The sequence below is a fragment of the Orycteropus afer genome, unplaced genomic scaffold, assembly GCF_000298275.1.
Source record: "Orycteropus afer afer isolate SDZICR_OR568_19922 unplaced genomic scaffold, OryAfe1.0 scaffold00142, whole genome shotgun sequence".
Lineage (NCBI taxonomy): Eukaryota > Metazoa > Chordata > Mammalia > Tubulidentata > Orycteropodidae > Orycteropus > Orycteropus afer.
This window is the reverse complement of record NW_006921729.1, coordinates 1,469,391-1,487,240: the sequence shown is the minus strand read 5'-3', so window position 1 is coordinate 1,487,240 and position 17,850 is coordinate 1,469,391. Positions and strand designations below refer to the sequence as shown.

At 41.5% G+C, this 17,850-nt stretch overlaps 1 protein-coding gene across 1 annotated transcript in view; it reads right to left on the bottom strand.

The window, feature by feature from the left end:
• Positions 1-17,850, bottom strand: part of MLH1 (mutL homolog 1) — a 65,353-nt gene that overhangs the window by 19,613 nt on the left and 27,890 nt on the right. Inside the window, exons 11-13 of the mRNA XM_007945683.2 lie at positions 15,124-15,277; positions 6,268-6,644; positions 4,225-4,373 (exon numbers count right to left, since the gene is read on the bottom strand). Coding sequence (XP_007943874.1) covers positions 4,225-4,373; positions 6,268-6,644; positions 15,124-15,277 — 680 coding nt within the window. The remainder of the gene's footprint in view (positions 1-4,224; positions 4,374-6,267; positions 6,645-15,123; positions 15,278-17,850) is intronic.

Sequence of the window (17,850 nt, the reverse complement as noted above, 5' to 3'; positions counted from 1 at the left end):
ACTTATAGCAACCCTATATGGCAAAGGAGAACTGCTCCATTAGGTTTCTAAGGTTGTACTCTTTATGGAAGCAGACTGCCACATCTTTCTCCCATGGAAGGGCTGGTGAGTTCAAACTGCCAATGATTTGGTTAGCAGCTGAGAGCTTAACCACTGAGCCACCAAGCTTCCTTAAGAGGTGAGAAAAACCAAAAAAAATTCCAAACTCACTGCTGTTGAGTCGGATCTGACTCACAGTGACCCCTCCCTGGGTTTCCAAGGCGGTAGGTATCTCTATGGAAGTAGATTGCCCAATCTTCTTTCCAAGTAGTGGCTGGTGCATTTGAACCGCCATCCTTCTGGTTAGCAGTTAAATGCCTTAGGCATTATGCTCCTAAGAGAAGCTCCCTTTAATTCCTAAAATTATAAATTAGTTTTGAAGTAACAAGGACCAAAATTAATCTTTATGCTCTTGTATTTTCAAAAGGTATTTCTAAGGAAGATGATAATGATTTATTACTAAGCTTTAGCTTGAGGATAGAAAAATAAGTATTGATTACCTTACTCTGTCCCAAGTGTTTCATTTACATTTTATCTCTCATCAACACAACAATCTTTAAAACAGGCAAAAGAAATCTCACCTTAAAGATGAAGAAAAAAGTGTGGCAGGAGTCTAAGGTCACAGAGTGGGAAGCTATGGAGCCAGGATTTGAATGCAGGGCTACCTCCAAAGCCTGTGCACTTGCAGCCCCACCACATCTCATGCGGGTCACAGGCTAAGAATTTTACTGATCATTATGCTGCCTTTTGCTTCAGAAACCAACTGAAGATTATTTAAATGTCTGCTTACTTTCATTCCTATGTTTTAATGAGAATAGTAACTAATTCTACTAAAATGAACATGGATGATTTTCTTTTAACTCAGGTTTTAGCTTCAATATCACTTCCATAGAGAGGCCTTTTCTGATCCCTTTATCCAAGGTAGAACCTTATCCTCTCCATATTCCCTCCTCCTCATAGCCCATATATTGGCCAGGGAAAACCTTATGAATAGTAGAGAAACACTGTCTGATACATTACTGGGCAACTTTAGGAATAGCTTGGAAACACTGTCCAACAGCGCAGGAAGATGAGCCCCTTGAGTCAGAAGGCACTCAAAATAGGACTGGGGAAGAGCTGCCTCTTCAGAGTAGAACCAACCTTGATATGGATAAAGTAAGTCTTTCAGGACCTCCATGTGCTGATGTGGCATGACTCAAATTGAGGAGAAAAAGCTGAAAACATCCATTAATAATCGTGACATGGAATATATGAAGTATGAATCTAGGAAAATGGGAAGCTGTAAAAAATGAAATGGAACTCATAAAGATTGATATCCTAGGCATTAGTGAGCTGAAAAAGACTGGTTTTGGGCATTTTGAATCAGACAATCATATGATCTACTATACTTGGAATGACAAACTGAAGAGGAATGGCGTGGCATTCATCATGACAAAGAATGTTTCAAGATCTGTCCTGAAGTACAATGTTGTCAGTGATAAGATAATATCCATATGTCTACAAGGAAGACCCATTAATACTACTAACATTCAAATTTACGCACCAACCACCAAAGCCAAAGAGGAGGAAACTGAAGATTTTTATCAACTTCTGCAGTCTGAAATTAACCAAACATGCAATCAAGATGTGTTGCTTATCACTGGTGACTGGAATGCAAAAGTTGGAAACAAAGAAGAATCACCAGTAGTTGGAAAATTTGGCCTTGTTGTTGTTGTTGTTGTTTGCCGTCGAGTCGGCCCCGACTCATAGCGACCCCTCCTTGGGTTTCCGAGGCAGTATCACTATGGAAGTAGGATTGCCCAACCTTCCTTCCGAGGAGTGGCTGGTGGGTTTGAACCGCCAGCCTTCTGGTGAGCAGTCAAGTGCCTTTGCCACTATGCTACCAGAGCTCCCTCATTTGGCCTTGGAGACAGAAATAATGTTGGAGATTGCATGACATAATTTTGCAAGACCAATGACTTATTCATTGCAAATACCTTTTTTCAACAGCACAAATGGCAGCTATATATGTAGACTTTGCCAGATGGTGTACACAGGAATCAGAATGACTACATCTGTGGCAAGAGGAGATGGAAAAGCTCAATATCTTCAGCCAAAACTAGGCCAGGAGCTTTCAGTAGAACAGACCATCAATTGCTCATATGCAAGTTCAAGTTGAAGCTGAAGACAATTAAAACAAGTCCATGAGAGCCAAAATATGACCTTGAATATATCCCTCCTGAGTTTAAAGACCACCTAAACAACAGATCTGAAGCACTGAACACCAATGACCAAAAACCAGAAGAACTGTGGGATGACATCAAGAGCAACATCCATGAAGAAAGGAAGAGGTCATTAAAAAGACGAGAAAGAGAGAAAGGACCAAAATGCATGTCACAAGAGACTCTGAAACCTGCCCTCAAACTAAGAGTAGCTAAAGCTAATGGAAGAAATGACAAGATAAAAGAGCTGAACAGAAGATTTCAAAGAGCAGCTAGAGCAGACAGAGCCAATTACTATAATGAAATGTGCAAAGACCTGGCGTTAAAAAACCAAAAGGGAAGAACACGCTTGGCATCTCTCAAGCTGAAATAACTGAGGAAAAAAATTAAGCCTTGAGTTGCAATACTGAACGATTCTATGGGCAAAATATTGAATCATGCAGGAAGCATCAAAAGAAGATGGAAGTAATACACATAGTCACTATACCAAAAAGAACTGGTCAATCTTCATCTATTTTAGGAGGTGGCATATGATCAAGAACCAATGGTACTGAAGGAAGAAGTCGAAGCTGCACTGAAACAACTGGCGAAGAACCAGGCTCCAGGAATTGATGGAACACCCACTGAGATGTTTCAACAAATGGATGCCCCACTGGAGGCACTCACTTGGTTATGCCAACAGATTTAGAAGACAGCTACCTGGCCAACTGACTGGAAAAGATCCATATTTGTACCCATTCCAAAGAAAGGTGATCCCACAGAATGTGGAAATTATCAAACAATATCATTAATATTGCATACAAGGAAAATCTTACAGAAGATATTTCAAAAACGGTTGCAGCAGTATATTGACAGAGAACTTCCAGAAATACAAGCTGGATTCCGAAGAGAATGTGGGGCAAGGGATGTCATAGCTAATGTCAGGTGGATCTTGGCTCAAAGCAAAGAATACCAGAAAGATGTTTACTTGTGTTTTACTGACTATACAAAAGCATTTGATTGTGTGGATCATAACAAATTATGGATAACATTCAGAAGAATGGGAATTCCAGAACACTTAATTGTACCCATAAGGAACGTGTACACAGACCAGGAGGCTGTCATTCGAACAGAAAAAGGGAACACTATATGGTTTAAAATCAACAAGGGAGTGCATCAGGGTTGTATCCTTTCACCATACTTATTCAATCAGTATGCTAAGCAAATAATCTGAGAAGCTGGACTATATGAAGAAAAACATGGCATCAGGATTGGAGGAAGAATAATTAACAACCTGCGATACGCTGACAACACAACTTTGCTTGCTAAAAGTGAGGATGACTTGAAGCACTTACTGATGAAGACTAAAGAATACAGTCTGCAGTATGGATTACATCTCAATATAAAGAAAACAAAAATCCTCAAAGCTGGACCTATACGCAGCATTATGATAAATGGAGAAAAGACTGAAATTGTCAAAGACTTCATATTGCTTGGTTCTACAATCAACGCCAATGGAAGCAGCAGTGCAGACATCAGACGACGTATAGCACTGGGCAAATAGGCTGCAAAGGACCTCTTTCGAGTGCTGAAGAGCAAAGATGTCTCCTTGAGGACTAAGGTGTGCATGACACAACCCATGGTATTTTCAATCGCCTCTTATGCATGTGAGAGGTGGACAATGAATAAGGAAGACTGAAGAAGAATTGATGCTTTTGAGCTGTGGTGTTGGTGAAGAATGCTGAAAGTACCATGGACTGCTAAAAGAACTTTCTGTCCTGGAGGAAGTGCAGCCAGAATGCTCTTTGGAGGTAAGAATGGACAGACTTTGTCTCACATACTTTGGTCATGAGTTGAGCCTGAAATTAAATTATGATGGAAAAGAGGTTTTTCCTGCACATTGCAGTGGCCATCCTGACAGCATAAATACTTTCTGCACTTCCAAACACTTCATGTCAGCCATTCAGGCACTTGGAGTCACAGGGAGACCTCAGAACTTACGTACTCTCATGTCCCCGCTCATTAATTTCTTCTTGGAGATTCAAAATACTGGTGAGATTAATAATCCTTCTCCGGGGGGTACAGGCTGCTGTCATTTCCTTTTGCGAACCATCTTCCACCATTTCTACATCAGAGTCTTCCCGAAGTCTTTTTCTGCAATGAAGAAAAGAAACCAGCAGGCCACTACTTTTCAATTTTGTATGTATGTGTGTGTTATATAATAGAGAAGGTAACAGCTTCTCTGTGATGGCTCTGCACATCTGCAGAAGGATCCCTGTGCTGATGGTCGACTAGCGAGATCAGGTTGTTCTTCCAAACACTACTTTTTTGATAACCCTCAAACCTCTGCAGCTGGCCATGCAGCTGCACATAGCAGAACTTGGGAGTATAGACACAGGGCCTTGGGCAACTCAACTGACTTTGCCAAGTCTCATTCATTCCTTTTTCCATCTAATCATCCATCAGGCATTGTTATGTAACAATTACATAGAGCAATAACTGGGACAAAGTGCCTACCCACATGGTGCTTAATTTTCAGTAAGGGAGTCAAACAGCAAAGAAAAGCGCCAATTTCATATAGTGAGAAAGTGATATGAAGAAAATAAAACAAGGTAATGTATTAGAATGACAGGGAGAAGTGGGAATTTTTAGACTAAATGGACAAAGAAGGCCTCTGGCAAGATGCAACCTTTCAACTGAGACCTGAGGGACAAGAAGTCAGAGCATTCCTAGACCAAGGAAACAGCAAGGGCAAGGCAGGGATAAGCACAGTCAGTTGAGGAACAGCCATGAGACCAGTGTGGCTGTGAGAGGGAAGTGGTAGGCTGGAGGGAGGGCAAGGTGCAGGACTCAGTTTTATCCCAAGTGCCATGGAAACCCACTGAAAGGTTTTCAGCAAAGGAGTGACACAGTGTGATTTCTAGTTTTAAAAGATTTCTGTGACTGCTGCTGGCAAATCATTTGAGGGATTCATTCGACAAGTGATAAAAACAAGCATAACACTTACTGTGATGGGCTGTTAACAGCATCAAATAAGATAATTATATGAAGTACCTGGCACATAGTAGCTACTCAATAAACATCAGTTTCTTTTATCATTCCTTAGAAAAAGTCCTTAAAGGCCATCTAGATAGACTGACTCAAATGAGCAAACTGGAATGCAGAGAGGTTAGGCAACTCATCCAAATTCAAATGGCCAATTAGTGCCAGGGATTTGGTACTCAGCAACCAAGAAGATGTGCAACTTTGGCCAACTGCCTTAGCCCTGAGCTCCAGGCTCGGTACCTGTCCACAATGAGAAAAGAATACCCATCTTACAGATTTCAGTGCTTTAACAGCTATAGAGTACCTTCAAAGTGCACACTGGAAATTCTCAAAATCAAATGACAGGCTTTACTATTACTGTTCCTGCTCCCTTTCTCCAGCTATCATTCACCACTGGCTCAAGTGCTTCAGGGAGTTTTATAAACAACTGGATTGAAAAAGAGTGTTTCTTCTGTAAAGAGCCAAAGGATGAAAGAGGACATCCTGGAGATTTCAGGCTTCTCTCTTTAAAAGCAATGCAAGGGATCTCTGGTGGCCTAGTGCCTAAGGTATCTAACTGCTAACCAGAAGGCTGGCAGTTCAAACCCACCAGCCATTCCTCAGAAGGAAGGTTGGGCAATCTACTTCCATAGTGATGCCATCTGAGAAACCCAAGGAGGGATCGCTAAGAGTTGGATCTGACTCCACAGCAGTGCGTTGCGTTATTTGTGTTGGTGTTAGGGCTTTATCAAAATCCTTTACTGAAAGTAAAGGCTCAATCTTCTGATGAATTTAACTAATGCTTGGAATTATGGATATTTAAGATATTTCAAAGGAGATTATGGTATGTGACTCTCAAAGCCATGGTCAAGGGCAGACGGTGGACAATGCCACATCATTGCCCTAATGGAGGCAGAGGACAAGTCAGGCAGAGAAAAGACACAAGTGGTTCATGCAAAGCAAAAGGCGGAAGTTTTATTAAAGAACAAAGGAAGCAAGTTACACTTTTCCCAAAGAGTCATACCTGGGGTTGGCTGGACTAGAAGTAGGCCCTCTCTTCTCCGATGTTTCCGAAGTCCCCTTTGTAACTTCCCTCTCCATGTCCTGATTGTCGGCAGCCACCTCAGCAGGGGCTGGGAGTTCGAGCATCTCCTCATCTTGCTGCCTAGTGTTGCCACTAGAATCATCTGTGCTATCTTTTGGGACCATGGGCTGGGGCTGGCAGGACAGAGCCTTGTTCACAGGCTGCAGAAAGGCATCAAGTTTCTGTTCTCGGGAATCTGTACGGACCATTTGGTGGGCATAGACCTTGTCTCCACTTCCAGAAGCAGAAGAGGGGGTCACACCCATTGTGGACTTAACTATTTCCACAGAGGTACCAGAAAGTCCTGGTAGCAAAGTCTGTATATAAAAAGAAAATAGTAGAGAGATTCAGTATATGAATAGATGTCCAGGTCCCAAAATGGAGTATTAGAGGAGAAAGCTAGAGCTACTAAAATGTCCATTAGTTAAGATGACAAGAGAAATTCTGCCCAAAATTTAGAGTGTAAAATAAAACATGTAAGTATAGAAAGTAGGGAGATGGGGTAAACAGACCATCATTCCAACCCTCCCCCACAAATACAATAAATACACACAAGCCTCAGACAGCAGCAGTCCTCAGCACCAGTCCTCAGCACCAATTGTAAGGGGAGTAACAGACCCAAACTGAATCCCAGATTGGACTGCCGGTGGTTGCAGAGGACTGAGCTATGCAACGCACAGGGAGGCAGGGACAGTTCTGACTATGCAGACTCTACTGCAGGGACCATCTAGAGCAATTTGCAACAGTTTATTGTTGTTGTTATGTGCCGTAGAGTCAGACCCAACTCATGGCGACCCCTCCTTGGGTTTCTGAGGAAGTATCACTACAGAAGTAGATTGCCCAACCTTCCTTCCGAGGAGTGGCTGGTGGGTTTGAACTGATAGCCTTCTGGTTAGCAGTCAAGTGCCTCAGGCACTATGCTACCAGGGCTCCTTGCAATAGCTTAGCAATCAATAATTACCAGGTCAGGGAGACAGTGTCATGCTCTGGTCAGATTCCCCAGTTTTTAGCAGAAAATAGTATGGGCAAAAATAGCAAATACAAGAGATAACTAAGAAAGTTAAAACCCTCAAAAATTCAATGGCCCAACAAAAAATCACAATACACACACACAAAGAACAGAGAAATAATGGCCCATTCAAATGAACATGACAAAAGGAGTAAAAGTGAATCTAAGGATGACCAAATAATGAAAAAAATGGAAGACTATAATTCAACATTAAACATACTTCAAGAACTATGGAAAAAGAAAGGCAAAGAGCTAAAACTAATTAGGAAAACAATGCATGAATAAAATGAGGATCTATAAAAAGAGATATTGCAATTGAAAGGGACAGTAACTCAAATGAGAAACAACAGAAGGATCTACCAACAGACATAATCAGGCAGAAGAGTCAGTGAATTAGAGGATAAAATAGTCAAAATTCAGATGCTGAAAAGCAGAAAGAACAGAGGCTCAAGAAGGCTGATCACAATTAAATGTAATTACAGGACATCAAAAAGAGACCTACTATAAATAACACATCATGGGAATTCCAGAAGGAGAGAGAGAAAGGTACAAAAAGAATATTTGAAGAAATAAAAACATCAAACCCACTGCTATCAAGTTGATTTTGACTCATAGCAACCCCAGAGGACAGAGTCAAACTACCTCATAGGGCTTCCATGGCTGTCAATCTTTACAGAGAAGCAGACTCCCTCATCTTTCTCCCACAAAGAAGCTGGTTGAAAAAATGAGAAGACAGAAAATGTCCCCAATCTATGAAGGACATGAATCTATAAATCCAAGAAACCCAAAGAACCCCATACAAGAAAAACCCAAAGAGATCTACACTAAGATCTATCATGATTATGTTCTCAAAAATTAAAGTGAGAATCCTGAAAACAGTGAAAGAGAACCAAACAATCACAAACAAAGCATCCCCAATAAGATTAAGTGCTGATTTCTCCTCAGCACTGGAGGCCAGAAGACAATGTAATGATATATGTAAAGTACTGGGGGAAAAAAAAAACCCTGCCAATCAAGAATACCTTACCCAACAAAACCATCATTCAAGAATGATGGTGAAATTAAAGCATTCCCAGACAAACGGAAGCTGAAAGTTCATATCCACAAGAATGACCCTACAAAAGAAAATTAATAGGAGTTCTATAGGGAAGGGAAAAGACACTGAAAGTAGTTCAAAGCTATACATAAAAAGAAAGATCCCTAATAAAGGAAAATGCATGTACAAGTATAAAGGCTAGTTATGAGGTATTCCATGTCAGATAATTCTAAATGTTTTCTCCTTCACCTTTTTTCCTTTCTTTTTAATTGTGATTTGGTTGTAAGTTTACAGAGTAAATTCATTTTCCATACAACAGTTCAAATACATTTTGTTTAATGACATTGATTGCTATCCCACCTTCCTCCTGTGGTTACTTCTTATCTGTGTCCTTCTCTCCTATGCATTCTGCCCTCTAAGCTCTCTCTCTGTATAAATACTGCCCTTCTGATCTATCGTGGTTGATCATTCTAAGGAGTACACCAACCTGGTGTTAATGTTCACCTTATACACCTGTCTACTGTTTGGCTGGAAGCCACAGAAGTGAGTTCAATTCTAGGCACAAAGGGTGACTAGGGGCCATAGTCTCAAGGGTTTCACCAGTTTCTATCAGACCAGTAAGTCTGGTCTTTATGATTTCACATTTTGTTCCACAATTTACTCCCACTCTATCCAGGATCTCCTATTTTGGTCCCTTTCAGAGTGACTGACAGTGGCAGCTGGGCACCATCTAGTTCTTCTGATTTGAGAGTCATCTAGGCTGAGGTTCACACGATCTACTAGTCCCTTGGGCTAATTGTTTCCATGTGTCTTTGGTTTTCTTCATCTTAGATAGCTGCCTGCAAGCGTTTAAGACCTTAGTCACTACTCACCAAAGTTGGATGTAGAACATGGTCTTGAGCCTGTGGGCCCATACATCCCTCAGGATGTATGGCTGTGGCTAAGAAGTTATCATCACTTTACCTGATTAACTTTATTATATATATATAGGTATTTTTATAACACATATAAATACATATATAGAAATACCATCTGTCAAACTTATATATGATCATGGGTAATTCCCTTTTATGCAGACATACTTGATCATTTACCAATATATCCACCTGTAGATTAATGTTTGTTATTACTGATAATGCAGTATTATATATGTAAAAGTGTATACTTTTTCAATAACAAATCTATAAAAATCAAGGATAAAATTATGTCACAGGATACAAGAATTATAAACACATAATTAGTAATAACAACAACAAAAGGGGAGTAGAGAAAGGTATACAGAATTTCTTGTTACTGAAGTTGGTATCAACTTACCCTAGAATGTTATAAAAACAAGCCATTAAATGCAATATTCATGGTAATCACTAAGAAAATATACAAAAAGCATACACAAATGGAAAAGAGACAGGAACCTAAAAGGCTTAGGACAATAAACTAACAATACACAAAAGCAAGCAGTAGTAAAAGACAAGCAAGGCTCAAAACACGCAAAAAAACAACAATAAAATGTCAGAAGTAAGACACGTCTTATCAGTAATTACAGTGAATGTAAACGGACTAAATGCTACAATCAAAAGGCAGAAAGTGGCAGAATGGATTTAAAAAAAAAAAAAACCATGATCCAACATATGCTGTTTAAAAGAGACACATCTTAAACCAAGACCATAAAGAAGTTCAAAGTAGAACAATGGAAAAAATCATTCTATGCAAATAATGACCAAAAGAGAGTTGGGGTGGCCATCTTAATATCAGACAAAGTAGACTTTGATACAAAATGTGTCAGAAGAGATAAAGATGGCATAAAAGGATCAATTAATCAAGACGATATAATGATCACAAATATATACGCATTCAACATCAGAGCACCTAAATACAGGAAGCAAACACAGAGCTGAAGGGAGAAATGGACAGTAGTGCTACAGTAATAGTTGGAGACTTCAATACACCACTTTCATTATTGGACAGAACATCTAGAAAGAAGATCAACAAAGAAACAGAGAACTTGCATGACAGTATAAACCAATTAGAATTAAAAGACACAGTATACATTCTACTCCAGGGCACATGGGTCATTCTGCAGGACAGAACACATATTGGGTCACAAAGCAAGGCCTTGATAAATTGTAAAAGACTGAAATCATATAAAGGATTTCCTCTGAAGGAAGACTTATTAATAACCTGCAGTATGCCGATAACACAACCTTGCTTGCTAAAGCAACATGAAGCACTTACTGATGAAGATAAAAGACTACATCTTTCAGTATGGATTACATCTCAACATGAACAAAAATCCTCACAACTGGACCAATAAGCAACATCATGATACATGGAGAAAGATTGAAATTGTCAACAATTTCATTTTACTTGGATCTATAATCAACACCCATGGAAGCAACAGTCAGATATCAAATGACATACTGCATTTGGTAAATCTCCTGCAAAAGACCTCTTTAAAGAGCTAAAGAGCAAAAATGTCACTGTGAAGACTAAGGTGTGCCTGACCCAAACCATGGTATTTTCAACAGCCTCATATGCACGTAAGAGTTGGACAATGAATAAAGAAGACCACAGAAAAATGGATGCATTTGAATTGTGATGTTGGTGAAGAATACTGAATATACTATGGACTGCTGGAAGAATAAACACACCTGTCTTGGAAGAAATATAGCTAGAATCCTCGTTGGAAGTAAGGATGGCTTCTAAGGGAGAATGACTTCATCTCACCTATGTGGGTCATGTTGTTAGAAGAGACTAATCTCTGGAGAAGAATTATTGTTTTTGTACTCTAGTGCCACTCTAACAGAAAAGTACCACAAATGCAATGGCTTTAACAATCAGGCGTCTATTCTCCCCCAGTTTTGGAGGCTAGAAGTCTGAGTTCAAAATGCCAGGCCCTAGACCTCGGGCTTCAGCTCTGCCTCTTGCTCCAATGTCAACATGTAAAAAGCACAGTTGTGAATATTACCAAACCGCATGGCAGGCCACTGATTCAAGTCTATTAAGAGTCCCAAGACTGGCAGACAATATGGCAGGCTGCTGAACAACGACTTGGCTACATGCAGGATTTAAGTGTGCCAAAAGCTACAGACCATTCCCAAAGCTTCTCCTTATATACTGCCACAATCCTACAGCAGCTACTCAGCTGCTCACAGTCGATTCCATCATGGAGTTGATTACCAGTCTCATCACAGAGAATACTATATCCAGCTGCCCACCCACCAAAACCAGGCCCAGCCAAGTTGACACATAACCTTAACTACCATGGATATCATGCTTGGTCAAACAGAGGGTCAATGAAAAAGCAGAAGACCCTCAACAAGATGGACTGACACAATGGCTGCAATGATGGGCTCAAGCATGCCAACGATTGTGAGGATGGTGCAGGACTGGGCATGTTTTATTGTATTGTACACAGGTTCACTATGAGTTGGAACCAACTCAACGGCACCTAACTGCAACAACAAAAAATATTTCGCCATAAAATGAACCAGAGTTCCTTGGAGAAAGGGCTGAGTGCAGGGCAGTAACTGAGAAAACTACAAAGTAAACTTGCAATAGCCAGTGTGATCAGAAACTATCAAAGGCTAATGGGACTAGGTTAAAAGGACAAGAGTACCAGCTTAAAGTAGTATCAGCTGGACTAAGATGGGATAATTTGAGCATCAAAAAGAAAATAACAACAATCTTTAATATATGTTTATATGTTAACAGCTATGATATAGTGATAGAGAGGAAAAAGTCATTCAAAGTAAACAATAAAATAGCAACTTTGCTGGAAAAGGAAAAACCTTTCTTCCCAGAGAATGCAAAACTCTTGTAAATCTTTTACTTATCTGCCTTTGGGATATCCGTAAGTGGAAAGTAGAAATTAACATGACCTACGGATGGTAATTTTAAAGCATAGAAAAATGAAAGACGTTGTCCAAAATCAGACAGTTGCAGCAAACCTGCAATGAGTCTCCAGGGTTCCTGATTTACATACCAAGTGGTTTCACTATACCCCAGGGCTTATAATGTACTGGCCCAGGGCAAAAGAGTGCAAAACACAAGCTGGGAAGCAAGAAGATGGCTCCACAATCACAAAGGTGGGAACCAGCATGCCCTGCTGTTGACGTTGTTGTTGCTGTTTGCCATCGAGTTGAACCTCACTCATAGCAACCCCTCCTTGGGTTTCCAAGGCAGTATCACTACAGAAATAGATCGTCCAACCTTCCTTCCTTCTGGTGGGTTTAAACCACCAGACTTCTGGTTAGCCTTAGGCACTATGCTACCAGAGCTCCCCTGCTGTTGACAACAGAAGGTATTCCAACACCCCAAGGGAACAGGGACAGCTCTGAGTTTGAACCCCTCCACCCAAAGCAGTGTTCCACAGCAGTGAGGAGGAGCCTGCAGAGCTGATGTCACTACACTAATAAACGAAGGCCCTCTGATCCAGAAATCCACTCTCCTTCTAAACACACACTAGTTAGGACTCTGCAGAGTAAATGGGAAAATAAAACGAATCTGACTCATCTAGGATAAGACAAAAAGGGAAGGCAAAAGATTCTTTTCCTAGTGGAGCCATGGACTCACTCTATGATCTCTGATCAATCTCCGTCCATGGACCTCAACTGGGCATAGAGAGGACAATCACTGAGTCAAAAACAACAGCAACTTCAAGCTACTACACACTCCCTACATAGCTGATACTGCTCCATGCTTTATCCACACTAAACACGTCAGCCCTCACTGGGAATGTATGGATCTTCATTACAGCCATGTATACCACAAAGGTTTGTGCACTTATTACACCTCTACAAGACCTTGGGGATAATAGTGGTATCAAGAGTGCATCAAAACAGAATAATGACCGCTGGTTTCCAGGCTTGAACCTCCTTCTGCCCCTCCTGTCACATATTGAAGTACCACCAACAGATACCTCTCTGCCCTAGTATCTCCAGGTGCGTGGGCCCAGGGGTGAAAGGCTGCCCTAACTGGTTTTAATCTCACTGCTTAGTGCCATTAGGTCTTCCACTAAGGGTCTTTCCAGGGAGGGTAACTGGCATATTCTCTAAGAATGTTCTTATGGAAAGTATGCATTCACTTGGTCATTTTAAAACATTTTTCTGTGAAGTGGGGCCCCACAGAAGCCCACTTGCTGCTTGCAGGACCAAATGCAATTTAGTGGGCAATGTTTCCACATCTGTAGTTCCAGTGTGTGCTGCGCTTATGATGAACACATCCCTGCCATGACTAAAGGGCTGCTCAGAACCACATCATCTCAGAATTTGGAGGGGCCACTGGCTAGCATATCATCTAACTGGCTTATTTTACAGATGGGAAAACTGAGTCCCCTGACAGGGGAAGCAACTTAGAATCATAAGCACTTAGAACTTGGGTAATTATGAGTGGTGCCAGGCCCTATGCCAGAAAGTTTCCATTCACAGTACACCTACTGCTTACAACTACCCTCTGATGTGGGAAAGACCAGTGCCACCATTACAGAGGGAGACATGGAAGCTCAAGGAAGGTGTTACGGGTTGAACCATGTCCTTCAAAAAGGTACGCTGAAGTCCTAACTCCTTAACCTATGAATGACATCTTGCTTGGAGAAATAGTTTTTCCTTGCAAATATTGTCAATTAACTTAATGAGATCATACCAGAGTAGGGTAGGTCCTAATCCCTTGAGTGGTATCTTATTAAAGGAGAAAACAGGCACCACACTAGAGTCACACACGGAGGAAGACACCATGTGAGGATCCATCTACAACCAAGGAATGCCAAGAAACACCTAGGACTACCAGAAGTTGGAAGAGATAAGGAAGGATCTTCCCCTAAAGCCAACAGAGAGAACATGGCATATCAATGCCCGAAATCTGGGCTTCTAGCCTCTGGAACTAAGATATAAACTTTCTGTTCTTTAAACCCACTCACACGCCATATTTGGTTATGGCAATACCAGGATACCAAGACAGAAGGTTAAGCACACAGCTGGTAACCCAGGTCTGTCTGCCACTAAAGCCTTTACTCTTTCCACTCTGCCTCGTACTGCCTCAAGGCACAGCCCCTCCACTCTGCTCTGTGTACAAGGGACCATTTCTTCCTAAATACCTACAGTGGTACAAAATGCATTGAAAAAGCATCCTATTCCTCAGAAGGTCTTTCTAAGGTTCCAGATAAAGACAAAGTAAAGATGACTCTGGGCCCTAACACAATAGCATAATACTTTCAGTTAGGTTCAAAGAAGAAAATGCTGCTTAAAGAAAATATTGAAGTAATACTTGGAAAAAAAAAACAAAAGGGACCAGGTTTTGTGGTCTGATACAGCCTGGTGGAACCCCTAGACTATGGCCCCAAGCTGGCCTTCAGGTGTGGAATTGAACACACTCCTGTGGCTTCCAGCCAAACAAAAGACAGGCATATGAGCTGAACATTTACATTAGGTGGATACACTCCTTGGAGACAGCAAGCATGGGAGAACAGAAGGAGGTAAGGACACAGGGAAGAGGTTACTATGGGGAGGAAGTGGGAGGGGAGCTGTTGCATTGTGGGAAACTGCAGTCAATGTCATGACACAAAGTGTATGTGAGTGGCTGTATGGAAGATGAATTTTCTCTGTAAACTTTTACCCAAATCACAGTAAAAATTAAAAAGAAATTAAAGTAAAACTTGGAAAGAAGTCCTAAAGCAGAAGGTAAAAATGTCTGATGGGGCAGGCACACTTCAAGGTAGCAAAGGCATCAGAGAGAAAAACGGGTGAGGAGACCTCACCTGGGTGAAGTACATCCTAGAGGAGTTGGAGCCCAGGAGCTTGCTCTCGATATGCTGCTGCACACGCTCCAAGATGCTGTCCTCATGCAGGAAGTGAACTTCATGCTTTGTGGGGTGCACATTGACATCCACATTCTGGGGGCTGATTTCTAAACTGGCAAGAAAAAAGCGAACAATTACCTTAGGTAGTGGTAGAAGGGGAAAAAACATCCACACATGGTAATATGTGGTAGCAAGGAGACTTGGAGAGACCACATGATACAGTGGCCAAAACCTCAAAATGAAATGTGAGAGACCGGATTTAAATATCAGCATTGCAACTAAGAGCTGAGTAGCTGTAGGAAAGTTATAGCATCTTCCTTTGCCTCAGTTTCCTTGCCTGTAAAGTAGAGAAAACAGCATTACCTATTTCATGGTTTATGGTGAGGATTAGATTCATGTTAAGTACTCTGCATGTACCTAGCACATTTATTGTATCAGCTAACGCAATAATTCTAAAACTAGAGGAATGTCTTATAACGTGACCTTATGCAAGTTACTTCTCTGTTTTCTCAGCTATATTGGAAGGGTAACCTTAAATCTGTCCCCTGCTTATTTTTCTGGATTATATAAAAATGAAAGAAAATAACATGTGAAAGAATTGTCTATTATTGAAATGTAATGCAAAAGTCAGTTAAGAGTCTGGACCAGTTATGGACGTATTGACTCTCAACTCCAAATCTTTCACTGCTGGTTCTGTGTAACAGAAGTTGGCAATGTCAAGCTTTGTCAGTAGAGGGTGCTGGAGGGACATCGAGGAGGAAGGAGATTCACTCCTCCAGACAGGTTCCTGAAAGTGTGCAGTTCTTGTGCAGTGACACACAACCAGCACCACACGGCACCTTCACTTTCCCTGTTACCTCAGGTGGCTCTGCAGGACAGTGCCACTAGTGGAGCACTTCATCAGCCTCTGCACCTTCCAAAGAGCCATAGCTGCATCCTCTTCAACAAGGTTTTGTTCCCAACTCTAGGAGTGAGGGGATGAGGTAGCTTCCCTGGGTCCTCTATCTCAGCCCTACGGGCAATGGGTGCTCCCTATTAGGTGCTATTTCTGTCTCTTCCTCTTACCAGCCAATCCCTCATTACTCTAATTTCTTTCTTTCTTTTTTTTTTTTTTTATTAGGATTTGGGTGAAGATTTACAGAGTAAATTCACTTTTCATACAGCAGTTCACATATACTTTGTCTCATGTCATTGACCAAAATTTACAATGCAGCAGCTTCCCTCCCACTTCCTCCCCATAGCTACCTCCTCCCAGTGTCCATCCCTTCATACTCTTCCGCACCCCGAGCTATCTCCCTCTGCATAAGCAGCCCTTCCTTCTCCCATGATTGTTCTCTCCAGGGCGTGCATCCACCTGAGGCAAATGTCCAACTCACATGCCTGTACCCTGTCTGGCTGGAAACCACAGTTGTGGGTTCAATTCCAGACCCGAAGGGCAACTAGGGGCCACAGTCTCAGTGGTTACACCAGGCTCCATTGGACCAGCAAACCTGGTCCCCACCTTCTTTTTTTTTTGGCCTCCAAACGATTTTGAGTTTTGTACCACATTGTTCCCTCTTTATGCAGGATCTCCTACATCCCTTCCAAGTGGATGGCAGTGGTAGCTGGGCACCATCTAGTTCTTCTGGTCTCATAGCCGCATAGGCTGCAGATCGGATGGTGTACCAGTCGCCAGGACTGATTGTTTCCATTAATTTTGCTTTTCTTCTTTCTTCTTGAAGAGGAGAGACCCATTGTTGCATCTAGATGGCAGCTTCCTAGCTTTTAAGGTCCCAGTCACTACTCGCCAAAGTAGTACGTGGAACAATGTTTTGTATAGTATGTTATGCCAATTGAGCTTGATGTCCCCTGCGACTATGGTCCCAAGCCCGCAGGATCAACCACTCGGTCCCTCTGGGTAGCTGGCTGTGACCAAGTAACGACCACAACCTTGCCCCTTGTCAGCTCCACCACACACCCGGGAATTCTGATCACTCACACGAACCTATAGGCCCATTGTCTGCCAACCCTACACATGATCCCGGATACACTCTCCATTTAGACATACCTAATTGTTTAGCTTGTTCACCCATCTATCCGTCCCTATACCCATGTTTGCTTTCACTGACAACTCAGTACTGTATATGCAAAGGGGTTCATATTTGTTGTCTGTACTGCCCATGTAACTCTCTATGTCTTTCTCATCCTCAATGCTGCCATATTGGTCACTCACATTTGGTACACTGCCCTTCTCTTCACCCAAATCAATATTTATCTCTATCTATCTAACAGCATTCCCTCCCCTCCCCTCCCACCCCTGGTAACCAACAAAGAAAATGTCCTCCAATATATAAACCTTTCCTTAACTTTTACAATAACGGACTAATACAATATTTGTCCTTTTGTGACTGACTTATTTCGCTCAGCATAATGTCCTCCAAGTTCATCCACGTTATGCGGTGTTTTGCAGATTCTACATTATTCTTTAGTGTTGCATAGTATTCCATTGTGTGAATGTACCAAAGTTTGGTTATCCATTCCTCAGTTGTTGGACATCTAGGTTGTTTCCAAGTTTTGGCTATTGTAAATAGTGCTGCGATGAACATCGGCGTGCATATATCTGTTCTTGTTATGGCTCTCACTTCTTTAGGGTATATACCTAGTAATGGGATGGCTGGGTCAAATGGTATTTGTATTTCCAACTTT